At 40.7% G+C, this 23,431-nt stretch overlaps 1 protein-coding gene across 3 annotated transcripts in view; it reads left to right on the top strand.

Annotated features, from left to right (window-relative positions):
- Nucleotides 1-23,431, top strand: part of LOC122991076 (Kv channel-interacting protein 1) — a 46,532-nt gene that overhangs the window by 15,474 nt on the left and 7,627 nt on the right. The window contains exon 1 of one of the 3 annotated variants that reach the window (XM_044364693.1): nt 13,854-14,111. The exons of the other annotated variants lie outside the window; for them this stretch is intronic. Within the exon in view, the coding sequence (XP_044220628.1) occupies nt 14,054-14,111 (58 nt within the window). The 5' untranslated portion in view covers nt 13,854-14,053. Of the gene's footprint in view, nt 1-13,853; nt 14,112-23,431 lie in introns of those variants that run through there. 3 annotated transcript variants of the gene reach the window in all.

The following is a 23,431-nucleotide window of genomic DNA, read 5'->3' as shown; positions in this document are numbered from 1 at the left end:
AGCCCCTCAGGGAAATGCTTTTCTGTTGTCTATATTTTCTGTTATACCTGTCAAGCATCACAACCAGACCACACAGATTATTTGAAATAGCTGTAAAAAAAACCCCCCAAAAAACACTGTAGAGACCCTGTAAATGCTTTTCTGAAATACAGGCATATATAGCATCCTGCGTGGGTTGTTTATTTTAATTCCTGTCCTGCGCCTCATTTCATTGCATGGCAACAGCTCTCAGCAGATACTTCAGATCTGTGCTGAACAAGATACTTGAGGCACATTTTCAAGGTGGATGTTTTCTCTGCAGCCTAAAGTATGAAATCTATAGGACGATAACAGATAAAACGCACGTCTCTCTGAAGGAGAAACTCGGCCGTGTTGTAACCCTTCCATTTCTAGCACAACCCATTTACTCGTTGGGGAAAGGCAACAATGCTTTACGATGAAAGCGAGATGTATTTTTAGCAAATTTTGTGCGGGGAAAGCTCTCCTCTAGTTAGGGTAACCTCTAAATAGCAGGCACTTTGAAGTTTGCACTGTTAGGGTGTGAAGCTGTGTGAGGAAGGAGGCGACAGATGAGTAAAGGAGGGAGAGAAAAATTGAGAAAAGTTGAGAGAGAAGGTGAGGTTGTTCCTCAGGGGGGTGCAGTGTGAGTGTCGGTGAATGTGTGTGTGCATGTTTCACCATCTGCTGCACTGTTATAAATGGTGGCCTAATGAAAGGAGGGCATTTTGCATGGAAGGTTGGCCCATCCTTGATTATAATCCAAAATGAGGCAATGACCATCTGAGAATAAAGAACTTTTCAGGATAAAACCTTGGAAAATGACTTCATAGGACACAATCTGACTCAGAGTGGACTCGAGCCACATGAGTTGCACTTCAGTCAGACCCGATTCATGAATCTGATTACTTCAGACTTGACAAGACAAAAAGACTCCAACTCAACTATAATGACTTGTAACTTCACTTGGGCTTGACTTTAATTTAAAAATTATGTTATAAAAAAGTGTTCAATAATCAACCCTTCATTTTTCTGACAAAACATATACTTGAATCAAGACCAGCAGACGGACAACAAATTAAACTACAGATTATTAATATTCAGTTCAGTAAATATGACATTTTTTCAATTGTAACATACATACCATACCAAGGCAATATACTTTTTAAAAAAAAAAAATTCATTATTTCTTTATATTTACTCTGTTTAGAAATTGTATATGGCATTAAAGCAGGTGAAAGGTGCATAATAACTTGTTTAGGACTCAAAACTGAGTTCCAAGAAATGGTTTTCACTTGGAGTTTGATGTAAGACTTAATAACCAAGATTTCAGACTTACTTGTGACTTTCAAAACAATGACTTTGTCTCACGTCTGATTCAAAGCACTATTAATATTGGATACTCCTATTTGATGGGTTTAACTCCCAAATGTTAAATTAACTTTTTCATTCAAATGTACCAGATCAATATTTATAATTTTGTTAGTTAATTACTTAAAGGATATAGCTGACGGTTTTCTATATTTTTCTTTTTGTCAACAAATCTCATGTTTAGAACCAAACCAGCAATAAACTGATCCTTCTAACAAGTATTGTGAGTTTATCCAAAGCCTGATATATCTTATTCCTCTGTGCTGTAGACCTCTGTTGTTGTCCAAAATCTATTAAAAACACGTCAGTGAGTCACACCACTGCACTGGGTGACATGTTCCTTCACCCTGAAGAGTTTTGGAAATGTTTTTTTAGAAATGGCTCCAGAGACAAATAACAGCGATCACGTTTTCAGTCTCTGAGCGAAGCACTGTAAACAGAGCCGTGTTCCTGAGCATGCACTGTGGCGCGTGTGTTTTGCAGTTAATACCTGTTATCATCAATCATTTGTGTAACACATTTTTAAGACTACCTGTCATATTTTACAAATGATAATCAGATTTAGGACAATAAACAGGCCTCATATAATGCAAATGCAGTTACAAAAGATCAATAAACAATATAGACCTTATTGTTACCCGCAATACTGCTATTTTACTGTGCTCTTTAAGTTTCTCATTATTTCAGCCTGCAGGGCTGACTATTGTGCTGCTTGAGAGGTAAAACCTGCAGGAAAGGGAGCTCTGCTGCACAAGTCCTGATAAATGTAGACAAACAAATGTAATGTCTCGAAAAAGAAGCAGGAGGACTTTAATTGTTCCCAACCTGGAGTCAGTAAGATAAATGTGAGTGGTCATGAGATGATTAAAAACATGTTGTGTTACACAAAACACTTTATTTTTCTGACTTTTTTGTAATTGTTGCTACTTTCTTGTGAAATACTTTTACTCCCTTCAGCCTACTAAAAAATATTCAAATTAAAAAAAATGAAAAGGGAAAATCACTCATCACTGAATGCATATTGTATTAAACATATAAGGTGGTAAATAGTAGACATTGCTTCGTTTTAAGGGGGCACAAGTGAAACATGTTGGGAACGTTTACTTTAACCTAAATCCATTATTTATCCGGCGCCCACGTGAAATATCCTTGAGCAAGGATCCTTGGTGAGTGAGAGGTACATTGTGCAGTACTTTAATATAAAAGGACTTTATAAATGCAGTCTATTTACAGTCAGTTTTTATTGTGATGAAAACTAAAGCAGGTGTTCTTGTTTATGTTGCTGCGTCCTATAAAGTTTTACTTATTTTTACCCCCCCCCCCCCCCAAAAAAAAACAAAAAACAAGAAAATCCACTATGTCACTGTGCACAAACTACTCTACTTGTATGAAATTTCCCAGCGGGTATGTTATAAACTACAAAACCTGCACCTCGCTGACACATTCATCTCCCTGTCCGATCACTCCATTTGTTTTTGCCTCTCCCCTCATTTCTCTGTACTCTCTTGCTCTGTCAAGTGAATTTTAACTCTCTCTCTTTGTCTTGCTTTTGCTCTCACCTCATGTCACCTTCTCATTTTGTCTTTTATGTGTTTCTCCCTTCAAGTTTTCTCTCTTCTTCTCCCGAGCCGCTCTCTTCTTGATCTGTGGCGATTCGTCTGCCTTTACTATTTATCTCAGGGTTTCTGTCTCTTTCGCTCTCTCAAACCCTCACATCTCTTCTTGTTTCTAAGTTTCACACAGAGGATAGCCTTGTCCTACTCTAAGATCACTCGAACTGTTTGAAGCCTCACTAATCACATAGCGTTTGGGTTTAAGGCCAGAAGGATATATGTAAATATGTGTTTTTGCATGTGTGAGTGTATGTGAGTCTTCTCTAGAAGAAGTATGTGTGGCTCCATGTTTCCATCTGCTGCAGGGCTAAAGAGCTGAGAGGAGAGGAGCTCTGTATCTTTAATAGGCTTTACAGTTTCCGCCCCTCTCTCTCATCCCCACACATCAAAAGAAGTGCACCAAAAGAGCCAATTAGGACAGCAAAAGAGCTTTATTAGGCACATGGCAACATAAAAAACGGGTTTTTGGTTAATCCAATGCTCAAAGCATGTGTGTGTGTGCGTGTGTGTTTCTGTGTGAGTATTAGTGTGTAATGATGGGATTGTGATATTACAATCCATATCTCATTTTTCTTTACACTCTAGTCCACACTGTGTAGATATTCACAGGAAGCATCAATTCCATTTTAAAAAATCTGCCCATCATTTAAGATTCTCTGTCAGCGTTTGATCTTTCAGTGTTGCAAATTAAACCCACATTCAGGCATTTTATTAAATAAAGAAATCAATATACTGTGTAAATAAAGATGCTTTATTTGCATAATATTTGGAGGCAATGCTTTGCTCAGTTCTTCAAAGATAAACAACATTTTCCATGCAATTTATCTCCGTCGACAGCTCAGCCGTGTGCTTGCCTTGAGGCCTTTGTAATACTGGCGTCGATGAGAGAAACGCAGATGATGAATATAGATAGCTACTTAGCTCTGACTATATAGTTAGACCTGTATGCACACTTATATATAACTTATATGCACCAGTGACGCTCATCACATGAACAAAATTAATGTGACAGTTGAAATGAGACACATGTGGTGTAAACTGTAGACGTTGCCAATGTTAATGTTCACACTAAAACAAGTTATCACCAGTAATCATCTGCTTTGGCTTTTATGTTCATGATCAAACAGGCCTCACTATCAGTAACTATCAACAACTATAACCGAATGAGACTTGTTAACACATTTAACAGAAAAATTGAACAAGAATGTGTTAGCGAGCAGAAAAAGTAGCTGAATTTTTACACACAGGCTATCAATCCTGTTCCCTCCAGTCTTCTGTTTTATCAGTGTAATTAGGCGGACTCGACACCACAGTTACAATAATGAGAAATGTATAATAGTAATTATAAGTTTTTTGATTTTAGATAATGTTACATTTGATATTTAAGATTTTCACTCATATGAACAGCCTTTTCAGGTGTTTTATAACAGACCTCTGACAGAATAATAATTCTTCTTCTTTTGGTTGTTCCTGTTAAGGGTTGCCACAGCGGATCATCTGTTTCCATCTCTTCCTGTCCTCTGCATCTTCCTGTGTTGCGCCAACCACCTGCATGTCTTCCCTCAAATTATCCATAAACCTCTTCCTTGGTCTTGCTCTTTTCCTCTTGCCTGGCAGCTCCATCTTCAGCTTCTTTCTCCCAATATAACCAGCATCTCTCCTCCACATATGTCCGAACCATCTCAATCTCGCCTCCATTGTTTTGTCTCCAAACGGTCCAACCTGAGCTGCCCCTCTAATATACTCATTCCTAATTCTGTCCATCCTCGTCACTCCTTACGAAAATCTTAGCGTCTTCAACTCTGCCGCCTCCAGCTCTACCTCCTGTCTTTTCATCAGTGCCACTGCCTCTAAACCATACAACATAGCTGGTCTTGTAAACCTTCCCTTTCACTCTTGCTGGTACCCTTCTGTCGCAGATCACTCCTGACATTCTTCTCCACCCACTCCACCCTGCCTTCACTCTCTTCACCTCCCACTTCCACTTACTTTGAATAGTTGATCACAAGTATTTAAACTCATCCACCTTTGCCACCTCTACTCCTTGCATCCTCACCATTCCACTGTCCTCCCTCCCATTCACGCACATGTACTCTGACTTGCTCTTATTGCCTTTCATTCCTCTTCTCTCCAGTGCATACCTTCACCTCTCCAGGCTCTCCTCGACCTGCTCCCTACTCTCACTACAGATCACAATGTCATCCGCAAACATCATAGTCCACAGAGACTCCTACCTGATCTCATCTGTCAACCTGTCCATCATCATTGCAAACAAGAAAGGGCTCAGAGCCAATCCTTGATGTAATCCCACCTCCACCTTGAACCCCTCTGTCACTCCAACGTCACACCTCACAGCTGTCACACTGCCCTCATACATATCCTGCACCACTCTTACATACTTCTCTGCCACTCCCGACTTCCTCATACAATACTACACCTCCTCTCTCATGTGCCTTCTTTGGATCCACAAAGACACAACGCAACTCCTTCTGACCTTCTCTATACTTCTCCATCAACATTCTCAAAGTGAACATTGCATCTGTAATGCTCTGTCTTGGCATGAAACCATACTGCTGCTCACTTATCATCACCTCTTCTCTCAACCTAGCTACTCTTTCCCATAACTTTATGCTTTGTCTGATTAACTTTATACCTCTGTAGTTACTACAGTTCTGCACATTACCCTTATTCTTGAAAATCGGTACCAGTACACGTCTTCTCCACTCCTCAGGCATCCTCTCATTTTCCAGGGTTGTGTGAAACAATCTAGTTAAGAATTCTACTGCCATCTCTCCTAAACGTCTCCATGCCTCCACAGGTATGTCATCTGGACCAACCGTCTTTCCACTTTCCAATCATCCTCTTCATAGCTGCCCTCACTTCCTCCCTGCTAATCCACCGCACTTCCTGATTCATTATCCCCACATCATCCAAACCTTCTCTCTCTCATTTTCTTCATTCATCAACCTATCAAAGTTCATCTTCCATCTTCTCAACACACTCTCCTAGCTAGTCAGCACATTTCCATCTCTTTCCTTCATCACCCTAACCTGCTGCAAATCATTCCCAGCTCGGTCCCTCTGTCTAGCCAACTGGTACAAGTCCTTTTCTCCTTCATTAGCGTCCTTAGCCTTCACCACCTTTCTCTTCATCCTAAACTGCATCTTCTTGTACTCCTGTCTACTTTCTTCATCTCTCTGGCTATCCCATTTCTTCTTCGCCAACCTCTTCCTTGGTATACTTTCCAGCACTTCCTCATTCCACCACCAAGTCTCCTTGTCTTCCTTCCTCTGTCCAAGTACACCAAGTACCTTCCTAGCTGTCTCTCTCACCACTTCTGCGGTAGTTACCCAGCCATCCAGCAACTCTTCACCACCACCAAGCGCCTGTCTTAACTCCTCCCTGAACTCCACACAACAGTCTTCCTTTTTCAACTTCCACCATTTGATCCTTGAGTCTGCCTTCATTCTCTTCCTTCTCTTGGTCTTCAAAGTCATCCTACAGACCACCATCTGATGCGGCCTAGCTACATTCTCTCCTGCCACCACCTTGCAGTCTCCAATCTCTTTCAGATTGCACCTCCTGCATAAGATATAGTCCACCTGTGTACATCTTTCTCCACTCTTATACCTCACCCTGTGCTCCTCCCTCTTCTTGAAACACATATTCACCACTGCCATTTCCATCCTTTTTGCAAAATCCACCACCATCTGTCCTTCCACATTCCTCTCTTTGACACCATACCTGCCTTTACTTCCTCATCACCTCTGTTCCCCTCACCAACATGCCCATTGAAGTCTGCTCCAATCACCACTCTCTCCTCTCTGGGTACGCTCTCCACCACTTCATCCAACTCACCCTGAAATCTTCTTTCTCTTCCATCCCACACCCAACTTGCGGGGCATATGCACTGACAACATTCATCACCACACCTTTAATTTCCTGCTTCAAATTCATCAATCTGTCTGACACTGTCTTCACCTCCAACACACTCTTGACAAACTCTTCATTCAGGATTACCCCTTCTCCATATCTCCTCCCATTCACAAAATGGTAGAACAGTTTGAACCCACCTCCGATGTTCCTGGCCTTACTCCCCTTCCATCTGGTCTCTTGCACACACATTATATCTACCTTCCTTCTCTGCATGATATCAGCCAGCTCTCTCCCTTTACATCATAGTGCCAATACTCAGAGTTCCAACTCTCGCCTCCATTCTCCCCTTCCTCCACTCCTGCTGCTTCCTGAATGCCTTCCCCCTCTCCTTCGCCCAACAGTAGCATAGTTTCCACCGGCATCCTGCTGGTCAACAGTACCAGTGGCAGCTGTTTATAACCTGGGCCTCAACTGACCCGTTATGGAAATCTGATTTGTCAGAATAATAATTGGAATAGGAAAAAAAGTTTCAATTTAGTTGTAATAAACTAAAATGATATTTAGTTCAGACAGTCATCAGTTGTCATTGTGTGTCGAGCAGATGCTGCGTTCATGTCATGTATGGATGGTAGAGATAGAAAAGATTCCCATGTTATCGACCTGAGAGTGTTCACATCATCAAGGTTAGGTTAACACATGATTACAGAGCTGGGGCCAAGTCAGATATACTGGAAAATCCCAGTCGTAACTGTGACATGGATGTTAATGTTAACACTATACACACTTATAAACTTATAAACACTATACATACTTATAAACACACTTATAAGTAGGAAACTTATAATTCATTTATTGGAATATGGCCTAACTTTCGTCATTTGAAACCATCCAAATGGTACAAAAAGTGGCCCAAATGATCGCAACCTCTCCAAAACAGTTTTTACCTGCCAGATTTTAAAAAAAAATTGCCCAACTGCATCCAAACTGGCAACACTGTCTTCTAGCTCCACTGATACTACAAAGTGCTTTCTAGCTGGAAGGAACCAAGTAGTCTAAACAGAGAAGCAGGGTCTATGTGTTTCAGGCAGAGTTAAACACAAATAAAAACATACAGAAAAGCAACATGCCTGTGTGGGTTCTCTCCAGGTACTGCAGCTTCCTCCCACAGATCCCACATGCAGGTTAGGTTAACTGGTGAATCTAAAATTGCCTGTAGGTGTGAATGTGAGAGTGAATGGCTTTCTGTCCCAATACTATATGTTAGCCCTGTAATTGACTGGTTCACTGTCCAGGGTGTACCCCGCCTCTCGCCCAATGTCAGCTGAAATTGGCTCCAACTCCCCGGCGACCCTCTAGAGGATAAGCGGTAAAAAAAAATGGATGGATGGAAATTCTAAAGCCATCCAAGGGGGCACGTGCCACCTTAAATGAAGGGGCATGACGTCAACTCTGGTGGCATGTTACACTGCATGCATTACAACAAACTGAAACCTGCATTTCAGCCAGAAATATACATAACATAAAGAATACAGAGCAGGAAAGCTGTCTATTGCAACATACAGTCTTTCCTTTAATAAAAACACCCCAGACACTTTGTGGTCCTTTAAATCATATTGGAAAGACGTTATGTTGTTTTTGTCTGAATTTAATATGTTCATTCTTTTTACTTTACATTCCCATAGCAACCTGTACAGTATCTGTACAGTAACTAACACACAAACACAACAAATTAGTCATTTCTATTTTAATATTCATTACACTAATTAAGCCTGACAGGAATTTATTCATGCTTGATTTAAAAAAAAATAATTTAAGTGGGTCAGTTTAACTATTATAGGAAAAATTACTTATTCAGTAATGTCACATAGACAAATCAGTTTCTTTATTCTTAATTATTAGCAACAAATCTATTACCAAGGGAACTATTCAGCTCATCTCAACATTTTAAGGTGGGGTTGGAGGAGGTTGATTCGAGCTGTCGGCAAGTAAATGTAGACTTTAGATGCTGGTTTGTGACCTCTAAGAAATAAAAAAAAAAACTGTTGCAGTGTGAAGAAAGGACAGAGGCAAGATGAACAGCTTCAATTATCTGCTAATAAAAAACTCAGGTGAATCTGTAAGAAAAAGAAAGGAATCAGGGGCTTTTATCATTACTTTCATTGTATTACATTCAAACACTTGACAGTATGTGGTGTTTCTGTCTGTCTGTTTCTCTGCTCTGTTGTTTGTGCAAAATGGATGTCGCAGAACAATATGACACTGGAAACAACACACCGATTGTTCAGCTGTTAAAAGTATGTCATCTGACTCTGAGGACAGATGGGTGTTTGCGTTTGTGAGTGTGTGTGCACCCAGTTTTTCCGTGAATAATGCATGATGTATCTCTGTGCATCAGGTCAGTGACTCATGGTTCACAGTTGTGTCATACACTTGATAGATATATTCATCTCTACATGTTTGTAACAATACAATGAATAAATGCAAATATGGAATTTAAGGTTAGAATTTAATACATTTACTGTTTGCATATAGCTGCAACGTATGATTATTTTCACCATTGATTAATCAGACAATTATTTTTTGGATTGTTTTCTCTATATTTTTATATTTGAGAAGCTGGGAGCAGTGTCATGTTTGGCATTTTTGACATATCACGCTTTTTGTGATTTTCTGTTATTTTTATACTGTTATCATGTTGGATGTTTATTTTAAACATGTTTAAAGGTCCAAAACTTGAGGTGAACGTGTGTAAATATGCTCCCTGGAACTCAAAATCCAGGGCTTCAGCCTGCTCTGAACGCTTCATTTGCAAAGTTACGTCACATCAAAGTGACGTCATATTGTTCATGCATGCCCACAAATGGCCATCTGCTCCATAGCCTTTGTAGCTAAGATTGTTGCTAAGGTTGTCCCCTTGGCTGCTTGTCCACTTGCATATTTTGGATTGGATTCAGGCTCGAGCATGTACAGATGTATTTGAGAAGTTTCCATTTTGAGTAAAGAACAAGAAAATGAAGTGAAATCCTGCTGCTATAGTCTGTTTACGTAACCTCCTGAGCTGCCAATCAGAACAGAGTGGGCTCATCGGGAGGGGGGCCTTAAAGAGACAGGAGCTAAAACAGCCTGTTTTGGACAGAGGCTGAAGTCAGTGGCTGCAAAAAGGGCCAGTATAAGATAAATAAGGAATTTCTTGAACTGTAAATCATGCAAAGATTCCCGGTAGAGCCCCAGAATATAAATATAGACCTGGAAATGTGCATGATACGTCCCCTTTAAAAAATGTTTAAAATTAATAATTGATTATCAAAATAGTCAACTATTAATTTCCTTTAGATTGACTAGTGGATTAATTGACTAATTGTATCAGCTGTACAGTTGTGGGTCAATGTCTGTATCAATGTCTGAGACAACCAAATAATATTGGATGTCAACCAGCCCCTGCAGGAGCAACACATCTAACAGACGGTCAGCTGCTGTTCATTCTGTTCCTCATTCGATCTTCCAGAAAAAAAAAAAAACACTTAAACGACCTATTCAATCAGGAAGAATATCACCCTGCTGCTCCTTCCCCTGCCACTGTGTGTGTGTGTTTACTAAGGCATTATTCCCATGTCAGTCTAGTTAGCTATGAGAATAATGGCCAAGCAGAGACCCTGTTGAAGAGAATGACATCTCTATTGCCTTGGCTCAGTATTTCTCTCTGTCTCTCTTTAGTCTTTCTCATTGATTCTCTCTTTAATCACTCTCTATATCCCATTCAAACTTTATCTCCAGCCTTCTCTCGCTCCACATTTCTGCCCCGCTTCTCTTCCTCCTCTCTTGCTCATCTACATCACTATTTCTCATTTTCTCCCTTTATCCATACCCCATCTCTCTATCCCTCTTTCTCTTTTCCCCCTCTCCTTAGATGATGAGAGATCAATAGCGGAGCCTCCTTTAATTATTCCCTTTTTTCATAGTGATGAGAGCTGGCCAGAAGCTCAGCGTGCGTCCACTAATAAAGATACAGAGAAGCGTCTGTGTGAGAAGTCATTTGGACAGCAGTAGATATTAGTATTGATTTTCCTAATAGACATGTTCTTCCAAAGCGTCGCTGCCCCTGATGAGTAATTGCGAAGCCCGACGACACAGTTTCATACAGCAACATGATACATCCATAATCTATAACTGTTAGGATGGACACTTCATTTCATAGGATGAGTTTTCATGTTGTAGGCCTGCAGGTTAGCACTGACGTTGGTCTGAATGTGCTGCTTTGAAGAGCTGAGCTGATTTTCTAAAGCTTTCTCGCCCAGCGTTTTAATCTTAATCAAGATCTTTTAGAGTTTCATTCTCTCTCATGCTTACTCCTCCATTTTTTTTCCCTCTTTCCCTTTGTTCTTCCGCCCTCTTCTCTGGAAATGTAATGTTTGCATGTCCTACTTGCTCTCTCCTCTGCCTTTTCTTTCCTGCGATGCCACTCGCCCACTCTCCTGGCTCTTGTTACCCATTTCTTTCTCTCTCTGCATCGCACTCTAATCTCCCGCTGGAAGCTTTCCTGATGTCCTCCTTCCACTTTTTCTCCTTTTTTTTCATCGCCAAAAATGCTCCCATCTCCCCTACTTTTCCCCCTTTCTCTTTATGCTCTGCCATCCTACCTCCCTCCTGATTTTTCCTCCTCTGTCTCTTATCAACTCTTTCCTTAAAAGTGTGACAAGAGTCTTGTAAAACAGTCTGTAGCCATTCACTCACATGCCTGCAAGGAAACACCAGGCAATTCGGCAACAGTATTGTACACACACACACTCCAACCTCTTGCTCTGCTCTACAGACTGATTACTTGAAGGAGAAACATTTCTGTCAGTGTGTGGAAACTGGCCTGTCAGAGACTGAAGGGACAGAAAGAGGGATGGAGATTTGAGATTGGAATGAGCCGGGAACGGTGTTTGAAACGAGAGAAACACTATAGGCTGATATGTGTGCAGAGATTTATAGGGAGAGATAGCTTGATAAAGGCGCGTTGGCATAGGCTGTATGCTTGGAGACAAATTCATAGGTAAGGGGGTGGAGAGAGATGGATAGATATAGTTTAAGGCTAAAGATGAAGTAGAGGGCAGCACAGATAGGGAGAAATCACTTTGATAGCTTGTAAATTCCTATAGGCATAATACATGCACTGTGTTATATAGCAGAGTAAGCAGAGAGGAAGCGCAGTGCGCGTGTGTGTGTGTGTGGTCATGTCACAGTGTTGCATGCTGTTTGGATGCCACTAGAGTCCACAGAGACCTCCTCCTATGATCAACCATTCTTTCTGCTCCCGGTGTGTGCGTGTGTGTGCATATGTATGTGTGTACCGTACATATGTGTGCTCCTGTGTGTGTAGGCAGGGTGATAGCGATACTCCCCACTGCTGTCCATTCTGTCTCTCTCACTGTTGTGAGAAAAAAAACAAAAACATCCGAGCATTCATGAGCACATTTTTTTTACACAGAAGCAGATTGCAGATTTTTTTTTACTGACCAAAACTAAATCTTTCCAGCTAAATCGTCCCATATGGCTTCTAACAATCATACCTCGTTCATTATTCACCATAAGCACACAAAAAGTACCCCATATTTGGAGCAGTTGCCACATTTGCAGAAGCATTATTATGCGCGGCTGGCTTGATAGAAAAGGGCAATGTGTCTATTCTTCAAATCGACTGCTGAAAACTTGGCTGTAAAACCTGACATAAGCAATTGCAACTCTATTAAACATTATTTTTTTCCCCCATTTTGTGGCAGAAAGAGGAGCTTCAAAAATGTTCTCATCCTTGAAGCAAACTGCGGCTGACAATGACATTTTTACATGTCGGATCCTCTTTGGTCATGTCTGCAGGCTAGTGGGTCCGTGATGAGTGGATCCAGCGAGTCCCTGTTGAATGTCAATAGGCTATCTGTATGCAGTGTTTGGAGCTATCTGCATCTTTGAAATATATGTTTTGTATGTACACAAGACCAGCACACACAGCGTTGTTTCTCATCTGTAGCTGTCTCCCAATTTGTGTCCTCGGTGCTTTCATTATGTAAGACCTTATACCTTGTTTGCATTGATCAGGCTGTAATTAAAATGTAATTTCATCTGGGTGTGTGTGCAGCTCTTGCAGGCAAGAGCACACACTCCTGCATTATTATCTGACACTTGTCTTGATCCCGCTATTTCTACCCTTTTAAATATCTAATTCTTTCTATATCCCTTGCCTCTTCCTGCTTTTAATCTCTCCCACTCCTTACATCCTTGAGTTTAAGCCTTCTGCCTCCTTTCTGCTCTCTTACTGCCTGCCCGTCTCTCTCTCTTCCTTCCTTCCTGCCCTGGGAGCCAATCTGCCACCACACACTCTCTCCGTCCCTTGATCCGTCCCCCCCTCCTCCTCCTCCTCCTCCTCCTCCTGTTAGTGTGTATGTGGGTGTATTATGGATGGATGAACAAGAATGATGGATGGAGTGAATGGAAGTGTTGATGGATTAAAGTGGCCTTTTCATGAACAAACCGAGATGTTGAGGCATGAGTGAGGAAAATGGAGGTGATACACGGGGCTGCTCCTAATTTTTGTCATGTGCATATGTTTCCCTTTACTCCATAATTCATTTTTACTCTATTTGAGCTTTCATGTATTTGCATACTTGTCTCCAGTCTGAGGAATAACAGATGCATTTAGCTGAGAAATCTAACAGGGCATGTTTGATGTGTTTTTTTTCCAGAGTGATTCACAGTGTGATATCGTCTACAAATCAATGCGTACACTCATATTAATTTATAATTTAGTGAATCAACATCCTGGCGATTTCATAGTGAATCACTGATGCTCTGCTCAGCCTCTTGGCTTGCTGTAAAGGTGGGAGGGAGGAAGAGAAAGAGGGGGAGACTACAACCCCCAATGAAAAACAAGGGAATGGGAGGGAGGGAGATAGAGAGTGGGAGAGTGTGGGAAGAAAAGAGGAGAGAGAGAGAGAGAAAGAGAGGAGGAGCGCTGTGAGATGGAGTGAGAAAGCATGAAAGGAGGGATGATAGAAAGAGGGTTTCTGCCGAGAGCAGCCATTGAGAGAGGAGGAGAGGAGAGAGGGCGAGGGGAGTGTGTGTGTGTGTGTGTGTGTGCGTTCTAGCCGTCCAAACACGTGACGAAGAGATACAGATTTCAGCACACAGACGCGCTTGTTTCCACGACGACGACGACAAACATGGGGGCTGTGGTGGGTACGCTGACCATGCAGACCAAGCAGAGGAGGCCGTCCAGGGGTGAGGGGATTAACACACATACAAGCATAAACACATGCACACACACACACATACACACACATACACACTCACAAACATATGCATGGACATGCATACCCTCACACACACAGAAACACAATATGCATGCACAAATAAGGGCGATGAAACTTTTAATAGTGTGTTTTTGTTGCATCTTACACACTCACACAAGTAAATATACAGCACACGTACACAGGCTGCGGAGTTAAGATTAATAACTGCTGGTATTTCAGTTAAGATGCAGTGAAAGAAAGAAGGCATATAGTTTATAGCCTGTGTGTATGTGAGTATGTGTGTGTGAGAGAGAGAGAGAGAACCAGAGGGAGAGAGAGCAATAGACCAACAGGTGTTCCCAAAGGAGTAGCCTTCTATCTTTTTATTCTACAACAAAGTTTTTGTGTGACTGTGTGTGTGTGTGTGTGTGTGTATATGTGTGCGCACATGTGTGTATACCCATGTGATTTTTGAGCTTATCTTTTTTGTCAGAGCAAACCGAGGGAGGAAAGTAGGAGACTCTGTGTGTGTGTGTGTGTGTGTTCATGATTTAATAGGTGTATATCTGTCTGTCTGTCTGTCTGGCTGTGTGTGTATCTATGTGTGTGTGTGTGTGTGTGTGTGTGTGTGTGTGTACTCATGTGATTGTTGTTGAGCTTATCTTTTCTGTCTGAGCAAACCGAGGGAGGAAAGTAAGAGACTGTGAGTGAGAGTGCGTGCGTTTTTGTGTGTGTACGTGCCTCAATAGGTGTATGTCTGTCTGTCTGGCTAGCTGGCTGTGTGTGTGCGTGTGTGTGTGTGTGTACACAGACGTGGGCATCGACGCTGGTAAACACACACATGTCGAAGGTATTTGTCACTCCGCTCACACACCGCTTTTCCGTCTTGCTGTTACCTTGGAAGCACGGTAGCCATGGCAACAAAAGATGTCAGTTTTGGGGCGGGTGGGGGTTGGAAGGTGGAGGGTTGGGGGGGGTGTTTGATGAGATTGGGGTATTCCTAAGTAAGTCAAGGCCACGTGAAAGAGATCGAGGTGGTGACAGATGCAAATATGCAGATGAAGTGAGGAGGGAAATGTTTTATGAAGACCTGTTGCCCGTGAGAGATGTTTTACTCTCTCATTACTCATTCTAATAAAATCCTGTGTACCCCATTTATATAAATCTAACAAATCCAGACTGGCTGCTCCAATGAGCGTGCACACTGAGCAGCAGATCAGTGCCAGAATGAAAATACCCTCTATTAATTGTGTGCAGTCATTTAAACTTATTTGTTGAGGCAGGTTATTATCGTTTTTTTTTTTTTTCTCACTGCAAATTAGACCATACAGGACATTTTTTTCCAAGTGAGTGCATATGGCTGGTTTCATCTTTTGAATAAGCTACAAGCTTAAACAAACACCCCCCAAACCCCACCCCCCTCCACAGGTGTTAAAAAGGCAGGGTGTAAATTTGTTGCTATTTTGAATAATGAGGTGGCTGTAGATGCACACAGATTGTGGAAAAACAGTGTGAAATCTGACTCTTCCTGTTAATGAAATCAAGATTTTTTTTTTTTTTCCCCGCAAAATGCCCTGCAAAGCATGAAAGAATGAGATGTTGAGCTATTTTGGGGTTGGAAGAGAGGGAGGGAGGGGGGTGGGGGGGCGTTTGTAATTCTGGTATTGTGTTGTGGTTGTGTGCTGCAACATGTTATGCAGGATTAGTGCAGCAGGGCTTGTATGTGTGCAGCCGCCTATTCCGTGGCACAGTAGATAACTTGTTATCCGGGATCGGGATACTGACAGCAACACTGAGAAAGAGAGAGAGAGAGAGAGAGAAAGAGAGAGAGAGCACTGTAATATTGTGAGATTAGATTCCTACATGATTGATCCTCTGAGCACAAGCTCATCACTGAAGAAAAAAAAAAAAGAAGCCCTGCCATGTTTGTGTCTTGCACCTGCCTGAATATTTGCTTGTATGCACTGTCAGTGCTGCTTGTTGTTCTCTCAACTTGCTTTAATTTCTGTCAAGTGGACCTGTGTTTTTCTGACAGACTCTCTTTGTTGGGAGTTTTCTTCTACCTGTTTTCTAAATTTTGTCCAGCTATTTTCTTCTTCATGTGTTGTGGTGGCCTCTCTCTAGCTAAATTTTCCCCTGGCATTTTATTTTCTTCCCCCTCTCTGCCTTGCTCGCGTATTCCCTTGCAGCAATGTTGTCTCAATCTTCTCCCTCTCGCTTCTCTTCTTCTGTCACTCCCTTGCTCCTTCTCTTATCTTGCTTTCTTTTTTTTGTTTTATGCTTCCTCCCCATCTCTCAACCCTTTTCTTCAAGTTTTTCTCACTGTTCCACATCTCTTCTCCGCTCTTCTCCTCTCCTCGTTGTCTCAACCTTTTTTTCCCCCCTCCCGCTCCTTCTCTACACATGCTTCTCTTTATCTTACTTTCTTCTAATTTTCCCCCTCACATACTCTCACACTCCACCACCACAATCTCCCCCTGGCACCCTCATCTCAATACCTCTCCTCTCCTCTCTCTTTTATGACTCCATTCTTTCACTCATTTACTCCCTTTCTCCATCACCCATGCTCCCATTAGCTGGTATGAGTGCTTATTAAGTCATCTCATCATTCTCCTCCCTCTTGGCATCCAGCAGTGTGTGTGTGTTTCTTGTGTGTTTGTGTATCTGTGTGAGTCTAGACATGTATTTACTCAAAAAATCAATATTGGCATGGTACTACGTGTGCGTAAATGAGCTGTTTTTGTCTCACTCTTCCAAAATATAATCACCAGTGGCACAGTAATATGTGAGGAAGGGACATTATGTGGATATCTGTGTGTGTGTATGTGTGTGTCTTTCACAACGTTGCAAACATCCCCCAGCACTTCAGTCCTCCTTCACGGGCTGAGGATTAGCAAGCAAACAGTTGTGTGTGTGTGTGTGCATGTGTCAGTACACAAGCATGGGGGTGTATATTGTTTTATGCACACGGGTGCTTTAATATTTCGTCTATCTATGACCCTTGAAATAATGTGTTTGTGCTTGTCTTGTTTGATGGTGTGTGGCTGGATGCGAGTGGCTCTCTGCATATCCATGCATTTGTGTTTGTGTGTCAACCGGAGCGAGTCATTGGACTCGCAGTGAACCACCCAAAGGCCAGTCGGGGATTGGCCCTGCGTCCACTGGCTTGACTTTTGAAATGCATCTCAGAATGAGAGCTTGAACTCACGCCGTGGAACGCGATTACATGTGCAGCTTTCACATGGCGTAAATAGGACTGTTGCTGCTGAAAATATACTTTTAAGATGCTTCCTGCATCCATACCTTCTCTGTATCTCCTCGGAGGCCGTGGCCGGAGGAGCTGCTGCTACTTTCTTGGAGAGAGCTCTCCACCATTACAGAGGCTGGTGAGAGCGAGCCCTCTCCGTCGCCGCCAGGACGGCAGATTAGGCTAATTCAGATTATGCAAATGACACACACTCTCTGGCAAGGATTACAGGACACAGTACGAGAAGGAAAGAGAGAGCGTGGCATGGAGATAGAGTGGCAGAGTGAGAGGAGAGTTTGGCAGAGTGAGAGAGATAAGGAGTGGAGGAGAAAGAGGGGATTCAGTGGGCAAATAGAAGAAAGGAAGAGATGGAGATATGAGAGGCTAATATTAAATACTTGAGCCAGAGGTAGTTAGAAGGAAGCCAGGAGCTAAATCCTGCCTCTGGGCTGGAGGAAAGTTGTGTGCGTATTGATGTAAGAGGTATTTTTTGTGGCAGAGTGCTGGCTGGAGAGAGTGACAGGCAGTATTTCTTTGCTGACAGTTCAGGGCACCGTTTAATACTCCAAACAAGCTCAGAAAGAAAAGGGTTCAGGCTTTTGGTCACTGTCAAACTCTGCGGCTTATAATAGCTTGTGTGACAGATGGAAGTGAAGCTCTCGAGGGGGCTTTCTAGGTTGGGTTTATATAGGTTTACCTGGCCTGCTAAATTTGCAGATTCAGTTTTAGAACATGAATCATGCAGGTTTCCAGATCTCACCTGTTAGCAATAAAAAAAATTTCAATTGTAAGTTTTACAAGACATGAAGTATAAGTGTTGCTTTTTAAAGGTAGTTTCCTGAATCGCAAGATCTTGCAGACAGAACATTACTTACAAATACATGTGTTCAATCTCACACCTCTCTAACATTTTACCATCAGATCCAAATTATTTCTTGTTGCAGCTTCCACTACTAGATATCCGTGAGTGGATTACTGAACAGGACTAACAGACACAGACAAGAGGCTCAGTGGGTCGGGTTCAGTAATGGCTTCACTTAGTAGTGACTGTTATCAACATTTGGAAAGTCTAAGAACTCAGTTAAAAGTAGAGATGGCCTGATTTAATATTGAGTATCTGCTGATACCTGAGCTGCAGTGATTAATCGATTAGTCAGTTAGACATGGAAAGAAAATAAACTGGCAGCTACTGTATTCTGATAAATTATTGATTGTTTATATTACTGTTTAAGTATTAACTGTTACTGTTAAAGCAAAAATGCCAAACATTTGCTGGGAATACAACACTTTTCTTTATCTTATAATATAGTAGATTGAATATTTGGGGGATCTGGATTGTTTATTGGACTCTGAAGATATCACCTTGCGCTCTATGACATTGTAATCAGCGTTTTTTGTTACTTTCTGATGTTTTATAGACAAAATGATTGATTGAGAAAATAAAAAATCGACACATTAATCAATAATGAAAATAATTATTAGTTGTAGCCCTAGCTGATAACACAGTGGATAACAAAAAAGGTACATGTTTTTCAATATGAAATACGATATTTTCCATGTGAAATGTACTGTATGTGAACTCATCACGTGTAAAATATTTGTCACATGTGATATTACATGAGAATGTGAGGTTTTCATGTGTAATGTGTTACTTTTCACATGTAAAGTATCTGAAAATCCGAAAATATGTGAAATTTTCATATATAGGGATTTTCACATACACAATTCATGTGACATGTTTCATGTGTGGTAAATTCCCAGTTAGCAACAGCAGGCAATGTTCAATCTCTTTGATAGCAGAATAACTCTGCTTTAACATTCTCCACTGCTGCTCACAGACTGTGGAACAGTAAACCCAATGCTGTCAGATCTTTCCCCCATATTTCACCGTTTTTAAATCCCGTCTTAAACTCATCCTTATTGAAACTGCATTTGAGTCCCTTTATTGATAAAAGCAATGATTAAAATATACCTATTTATTTTCATTTTGATATTTGATTGTATTTTAAATTCCTTCAAAACATTTTGGTTAACATTTGTTTTAAATGTTCTCTCTAAATAAGAAATATTATATAGTACAAACTGATACATAACCTGCATCACAGTTGTCTTTGATGGTTTTCTTTTAATATTTTGGAACACTGTCCTTCTTTATTTGTATAATATCTGTGTATGTTAGTATCAGGATCAACAGGAAGCTTCCTTGTTCACTGTACTTTGTACATCATATTGTGCATCACAGTATTCCTGTGTATCATCTCATGACAGAACCGCTGCTGATTTGTCACAGCAAGAGACGGCTGAATGTTGATTACTTGAACAAACACAAATGCATTTAATCATTCTGATGTTCAAGTGATGTTTACTCTACCCAGCATCTTTTAAATGTCTAGCAAATTAAAATAAATGCCACTCTCCCCACAAAATTCAATTTTACCCACCACCGCTGCTTTAATTGCACATCTGTAAATAAAGCAAACTTTCAATTAACAACTCTGTGGGGAATCTCTTGATGCAGCAGAGCCCCCTGCAGTCTGCAAGTCAGTGGCTACACTTCAGCTCATCAGGCAATCGCTGCTCCTTTTCAGATTCACGTTAAGACTATAAATGAAAGCCAGCTGGTCACAGTAAACAGATACTAGAGAAAATATTTCTTGTTTGCTAGTTTGCTGTTGTTTAATGTTATTTTGAATGTGTTTATCATATCATGCATGCTGTATTGGAAGAGCATAACACATTTTTTTTTAATCAGAACAGAGGAAGACTGTTCTGATTTTCAAAGCGCGTCATGGCTAAACATATCTGCCAAATCTGAAATAACACATATGAAATGTACAATGAATCTTCATTAGGAGGTTTGACACACACACACACACACACACACACACACACACACACACTAGTGTTCTCTGTGTTAGTTTCTGCTGCCCTCTGCTGGTATTTAGAGGTTATAGCAAGTTATGTAGTGTCTTCTACTCTTCTCAGTCAGATGCGCTGCAATATTAGATCGATATACAGTTAACAGTGCACATTAGGATGGGTCATTTTGTCTCAGTGGATCTTTTCGTAATTACTGATTTCAATGAAGTGCTGTTTATATGGTAGAGTAAGTCATATGAAAGGACTCATGCATGTTTTAATTAGAAGAGTCACTTTGTGGTTAATTAAGCCTTCTGTTGTTCGGAGATGAATGTGTGTCTTAATGGGGCCAATTTATCAAGCTCCGATCTGCTCACTCTCACACACTCACACACACACACAGTCACAAAACAAACACACATATGGTCATCCAGCAGAAGGTGAGTTTTTCATTGTTACAGTGTGCTCAGGTTGGACCCTCAAGTTACAGCCCTGTTCCAAAAGAGTGAAGGACACAGTGACTGAAACAGAGAGGGGAGGTGGGGCAGAGGGAGAGAGAGAGAGAGAGAGAGAGAGAGAGAGAGAGAGAGAGAGAGAGTTACTGGGATGGAGCTAAGGTCAGGAGAAGAGAGGGAGATGCCCCAGGGACCAGAGAGACGAGGGAATAAAAAGACAGAGATAAAGAGAGAGGCAGGTGAGTGCTTATCTCACTCCAGGAGAAAGCAGGATGAACAGAAAGTTTATGGCCATGAGAGTGAGACGTATAGAGAAACAATAGTCAGCTGTAGTCAGAATCTAGTTGTACATGGTGAAAAAGCTTAAAAGTTAAGAATACATGTATTGATCTTGAATATTTCTACATGCTAGAAGTGTAATAGAAAATTAAAAAAGAAAAAAGAGTAAAGGAATAAAAGTTGAAAAGACGCTTCAAGATAAACTACGAGAAGTCATCAAAATGGAAAAACAGGGGCAGAGTGAGAACAGCTTACAAACTATAGCCATCATTCTGATGTGCTGTGGGGCCGTCAAAATGCTGCACCTACTGGGAGTCATCGCTGTGGAGGGTGAGTCAGTACTACGACTACTATCGCTGTAATCCAGCCCTAACCTAGCCAGCAATGGTACACCTGTCTCAAAAAAATACATAAATATACAAACAGTGAACAAATATTATCTGTTAGACGCTGCAGACTGTTCAATTGTTCAGCATATGTGAGACATGCACTCTCACATTCCCAGAAATGATTTTTGTACTATTGCCGTAATGGCTCATAAGACTTTCTGAAAAGGTGTTAGGAAAGGGTCTGTTTTCTCTGCTGCTTTTGATTTTCTAAATCTGTCACAGTCCCGTACATTTGTCTGTCAATTCAATATGTAACTAGTGATAATGGATAAGAGTGTCATCATTTTAAACTCAGTGAAAATAAGTGGTTTTGCCTATGTGCTCTTATGTCTGCTCTGCCTTTCCTGGATATCTGGATCCAAAAATTCACACATCTGCAGTTTTTAATGTAAGTCTGTACATGGATGTATTAGGGCTGCAACTAATGATTATTTTCTTGATGAATCGATTAGTTGTTTGATTTATAGAATGACAGAAAATGGTGAAAACCTTCAATCACTGTTTCCTAAAGCCCAAGATGCAACCTACAATGTCCTGTTTTGTCCCGACCTACAGTCCATCACCCAAAGATATACAGTTTGCTATCTTAGAGGAGTAAAGAAACCTGAAAAATATTCACATTTAAGTAGCTGGAACCAGATAATTTAGCATTTTTTCTTTAAGAATGACTCAAAGCATTTAATCGATTATCAAAATAGCTGCCAATTAGTTTTCTGTCGATCAACTATTTTATTAGTAGCTCTAGTGTGTATAGATACCTGCATATAATAATTTTTAATTGCAAAATTGCACTTTTTTGTGCTCTTTTGCATGCATATTCAGTAGTCTATATATCTCAACTTAACAATGAAAGTAGAATTACTAAATCATATTTTATGCAAAATTTAAAAAGCTAAATTCACATAAAAAGCATAGAAAATATCTGCTTCCTGTCTATTAGGTGAGCTGCAGCTGAAAACTTGACCCTATGATCCTGAGTTCAGTTTTCACTCTATAAGTTAAATTTACTGAGCGAAAGTGTAGAAAACAATTTCAAACTTGACTTCCCACGAGTCCAGACACATACCTCACAAACCAATGTTTTTGTTCCATAATGTTTGTACATTTGGTGCATTCTGTGTTTTATATCAGAGGATCTTTATAATGCAGCCCTGTCAGATGCTTTATGACAAGCACATGCTGCTGCTGCTCATATATACAGCTTCAAGATACAAATGACTGATGTCATTTTTTATTTTTTTAAGAGGCATAACTGTTCATTGTATTGTGAAATGGGACATCCTGCGCCCTGTCAGTTTTAAATGTACGTATGGGAGTGTGACGGTGACTGTGTCCCTGCTATCAGCATTATAATATGGACCATAGAGTCTCAGTGAAGCCTTTCAGAGGAAGACCAGGTTCTCTGACACTATAGGTGCATGAACCATGTACACAGTGAGAATAAAAATATACAACCAAATACATTAAAACGAGTGCTTGTGTGTGAGGACCTGTGTTTTATGTGCATTTGAATAAGAATACATGTGTTTTGATATATGTGGGTGATTTTACAACATACCCGGAGCTCCACCCTAAGTGACACTGAAAAACAGCGAACTGCCTGCTAGTGAGTCTGTGTGTGAGAATAGTGTGTTTTTGTGTGTGTTTGTGCGTGTTACACTGGTCAGGAAGGGAAGATGTGCTATGTCGAGACTGCAAAGCAACTCGTAACATAATACAAATTCATAACGTAATGATGTTCCTATGATGTAATTAATTACCAGACCCTAAGGTAATAAGCTCTTGTGGGTTAACATCATAAATGATTGTATCTTATGTGGCTTAATACAATAGAAGAAGAGTTGTATTTTGTTTTATAATATAATTACATCAACATGCAATGAGATATGAAACTCTTACCAACAGTGCTGCATTTGGGAGACAAGTTTAGTTATGGATCATACTGTAATTGACATTTGAATTAAAAATCCCACTTTTGACTCTTAAACTATGGCAACATTTCTGTGGATGGATCTAAGTAATGTCTGCTGATGTATTAAATGGGAACACTGCATACTGAATCTAAAAAAGTGATACACTG

This window comes from Thunnus albacares, chromosome 10 (genome assembly GCF_914725855.1).
Source record: "Thunnus albacares chromosome 10, fThuAlb1.1, whole genome shotgun sequence".
Taxonomy (NCBI): Eukaryota; Metazoa; Chordata; class Actinopteri; order Scombriformes; family Scombridae; genus Thunnus; species Thunnus albacares.
The sequence above is the reverse complement of the archived record's forward strand: the minus strand, read 5'-3'. Positions and strand labels throughout refer to the sequence as shown.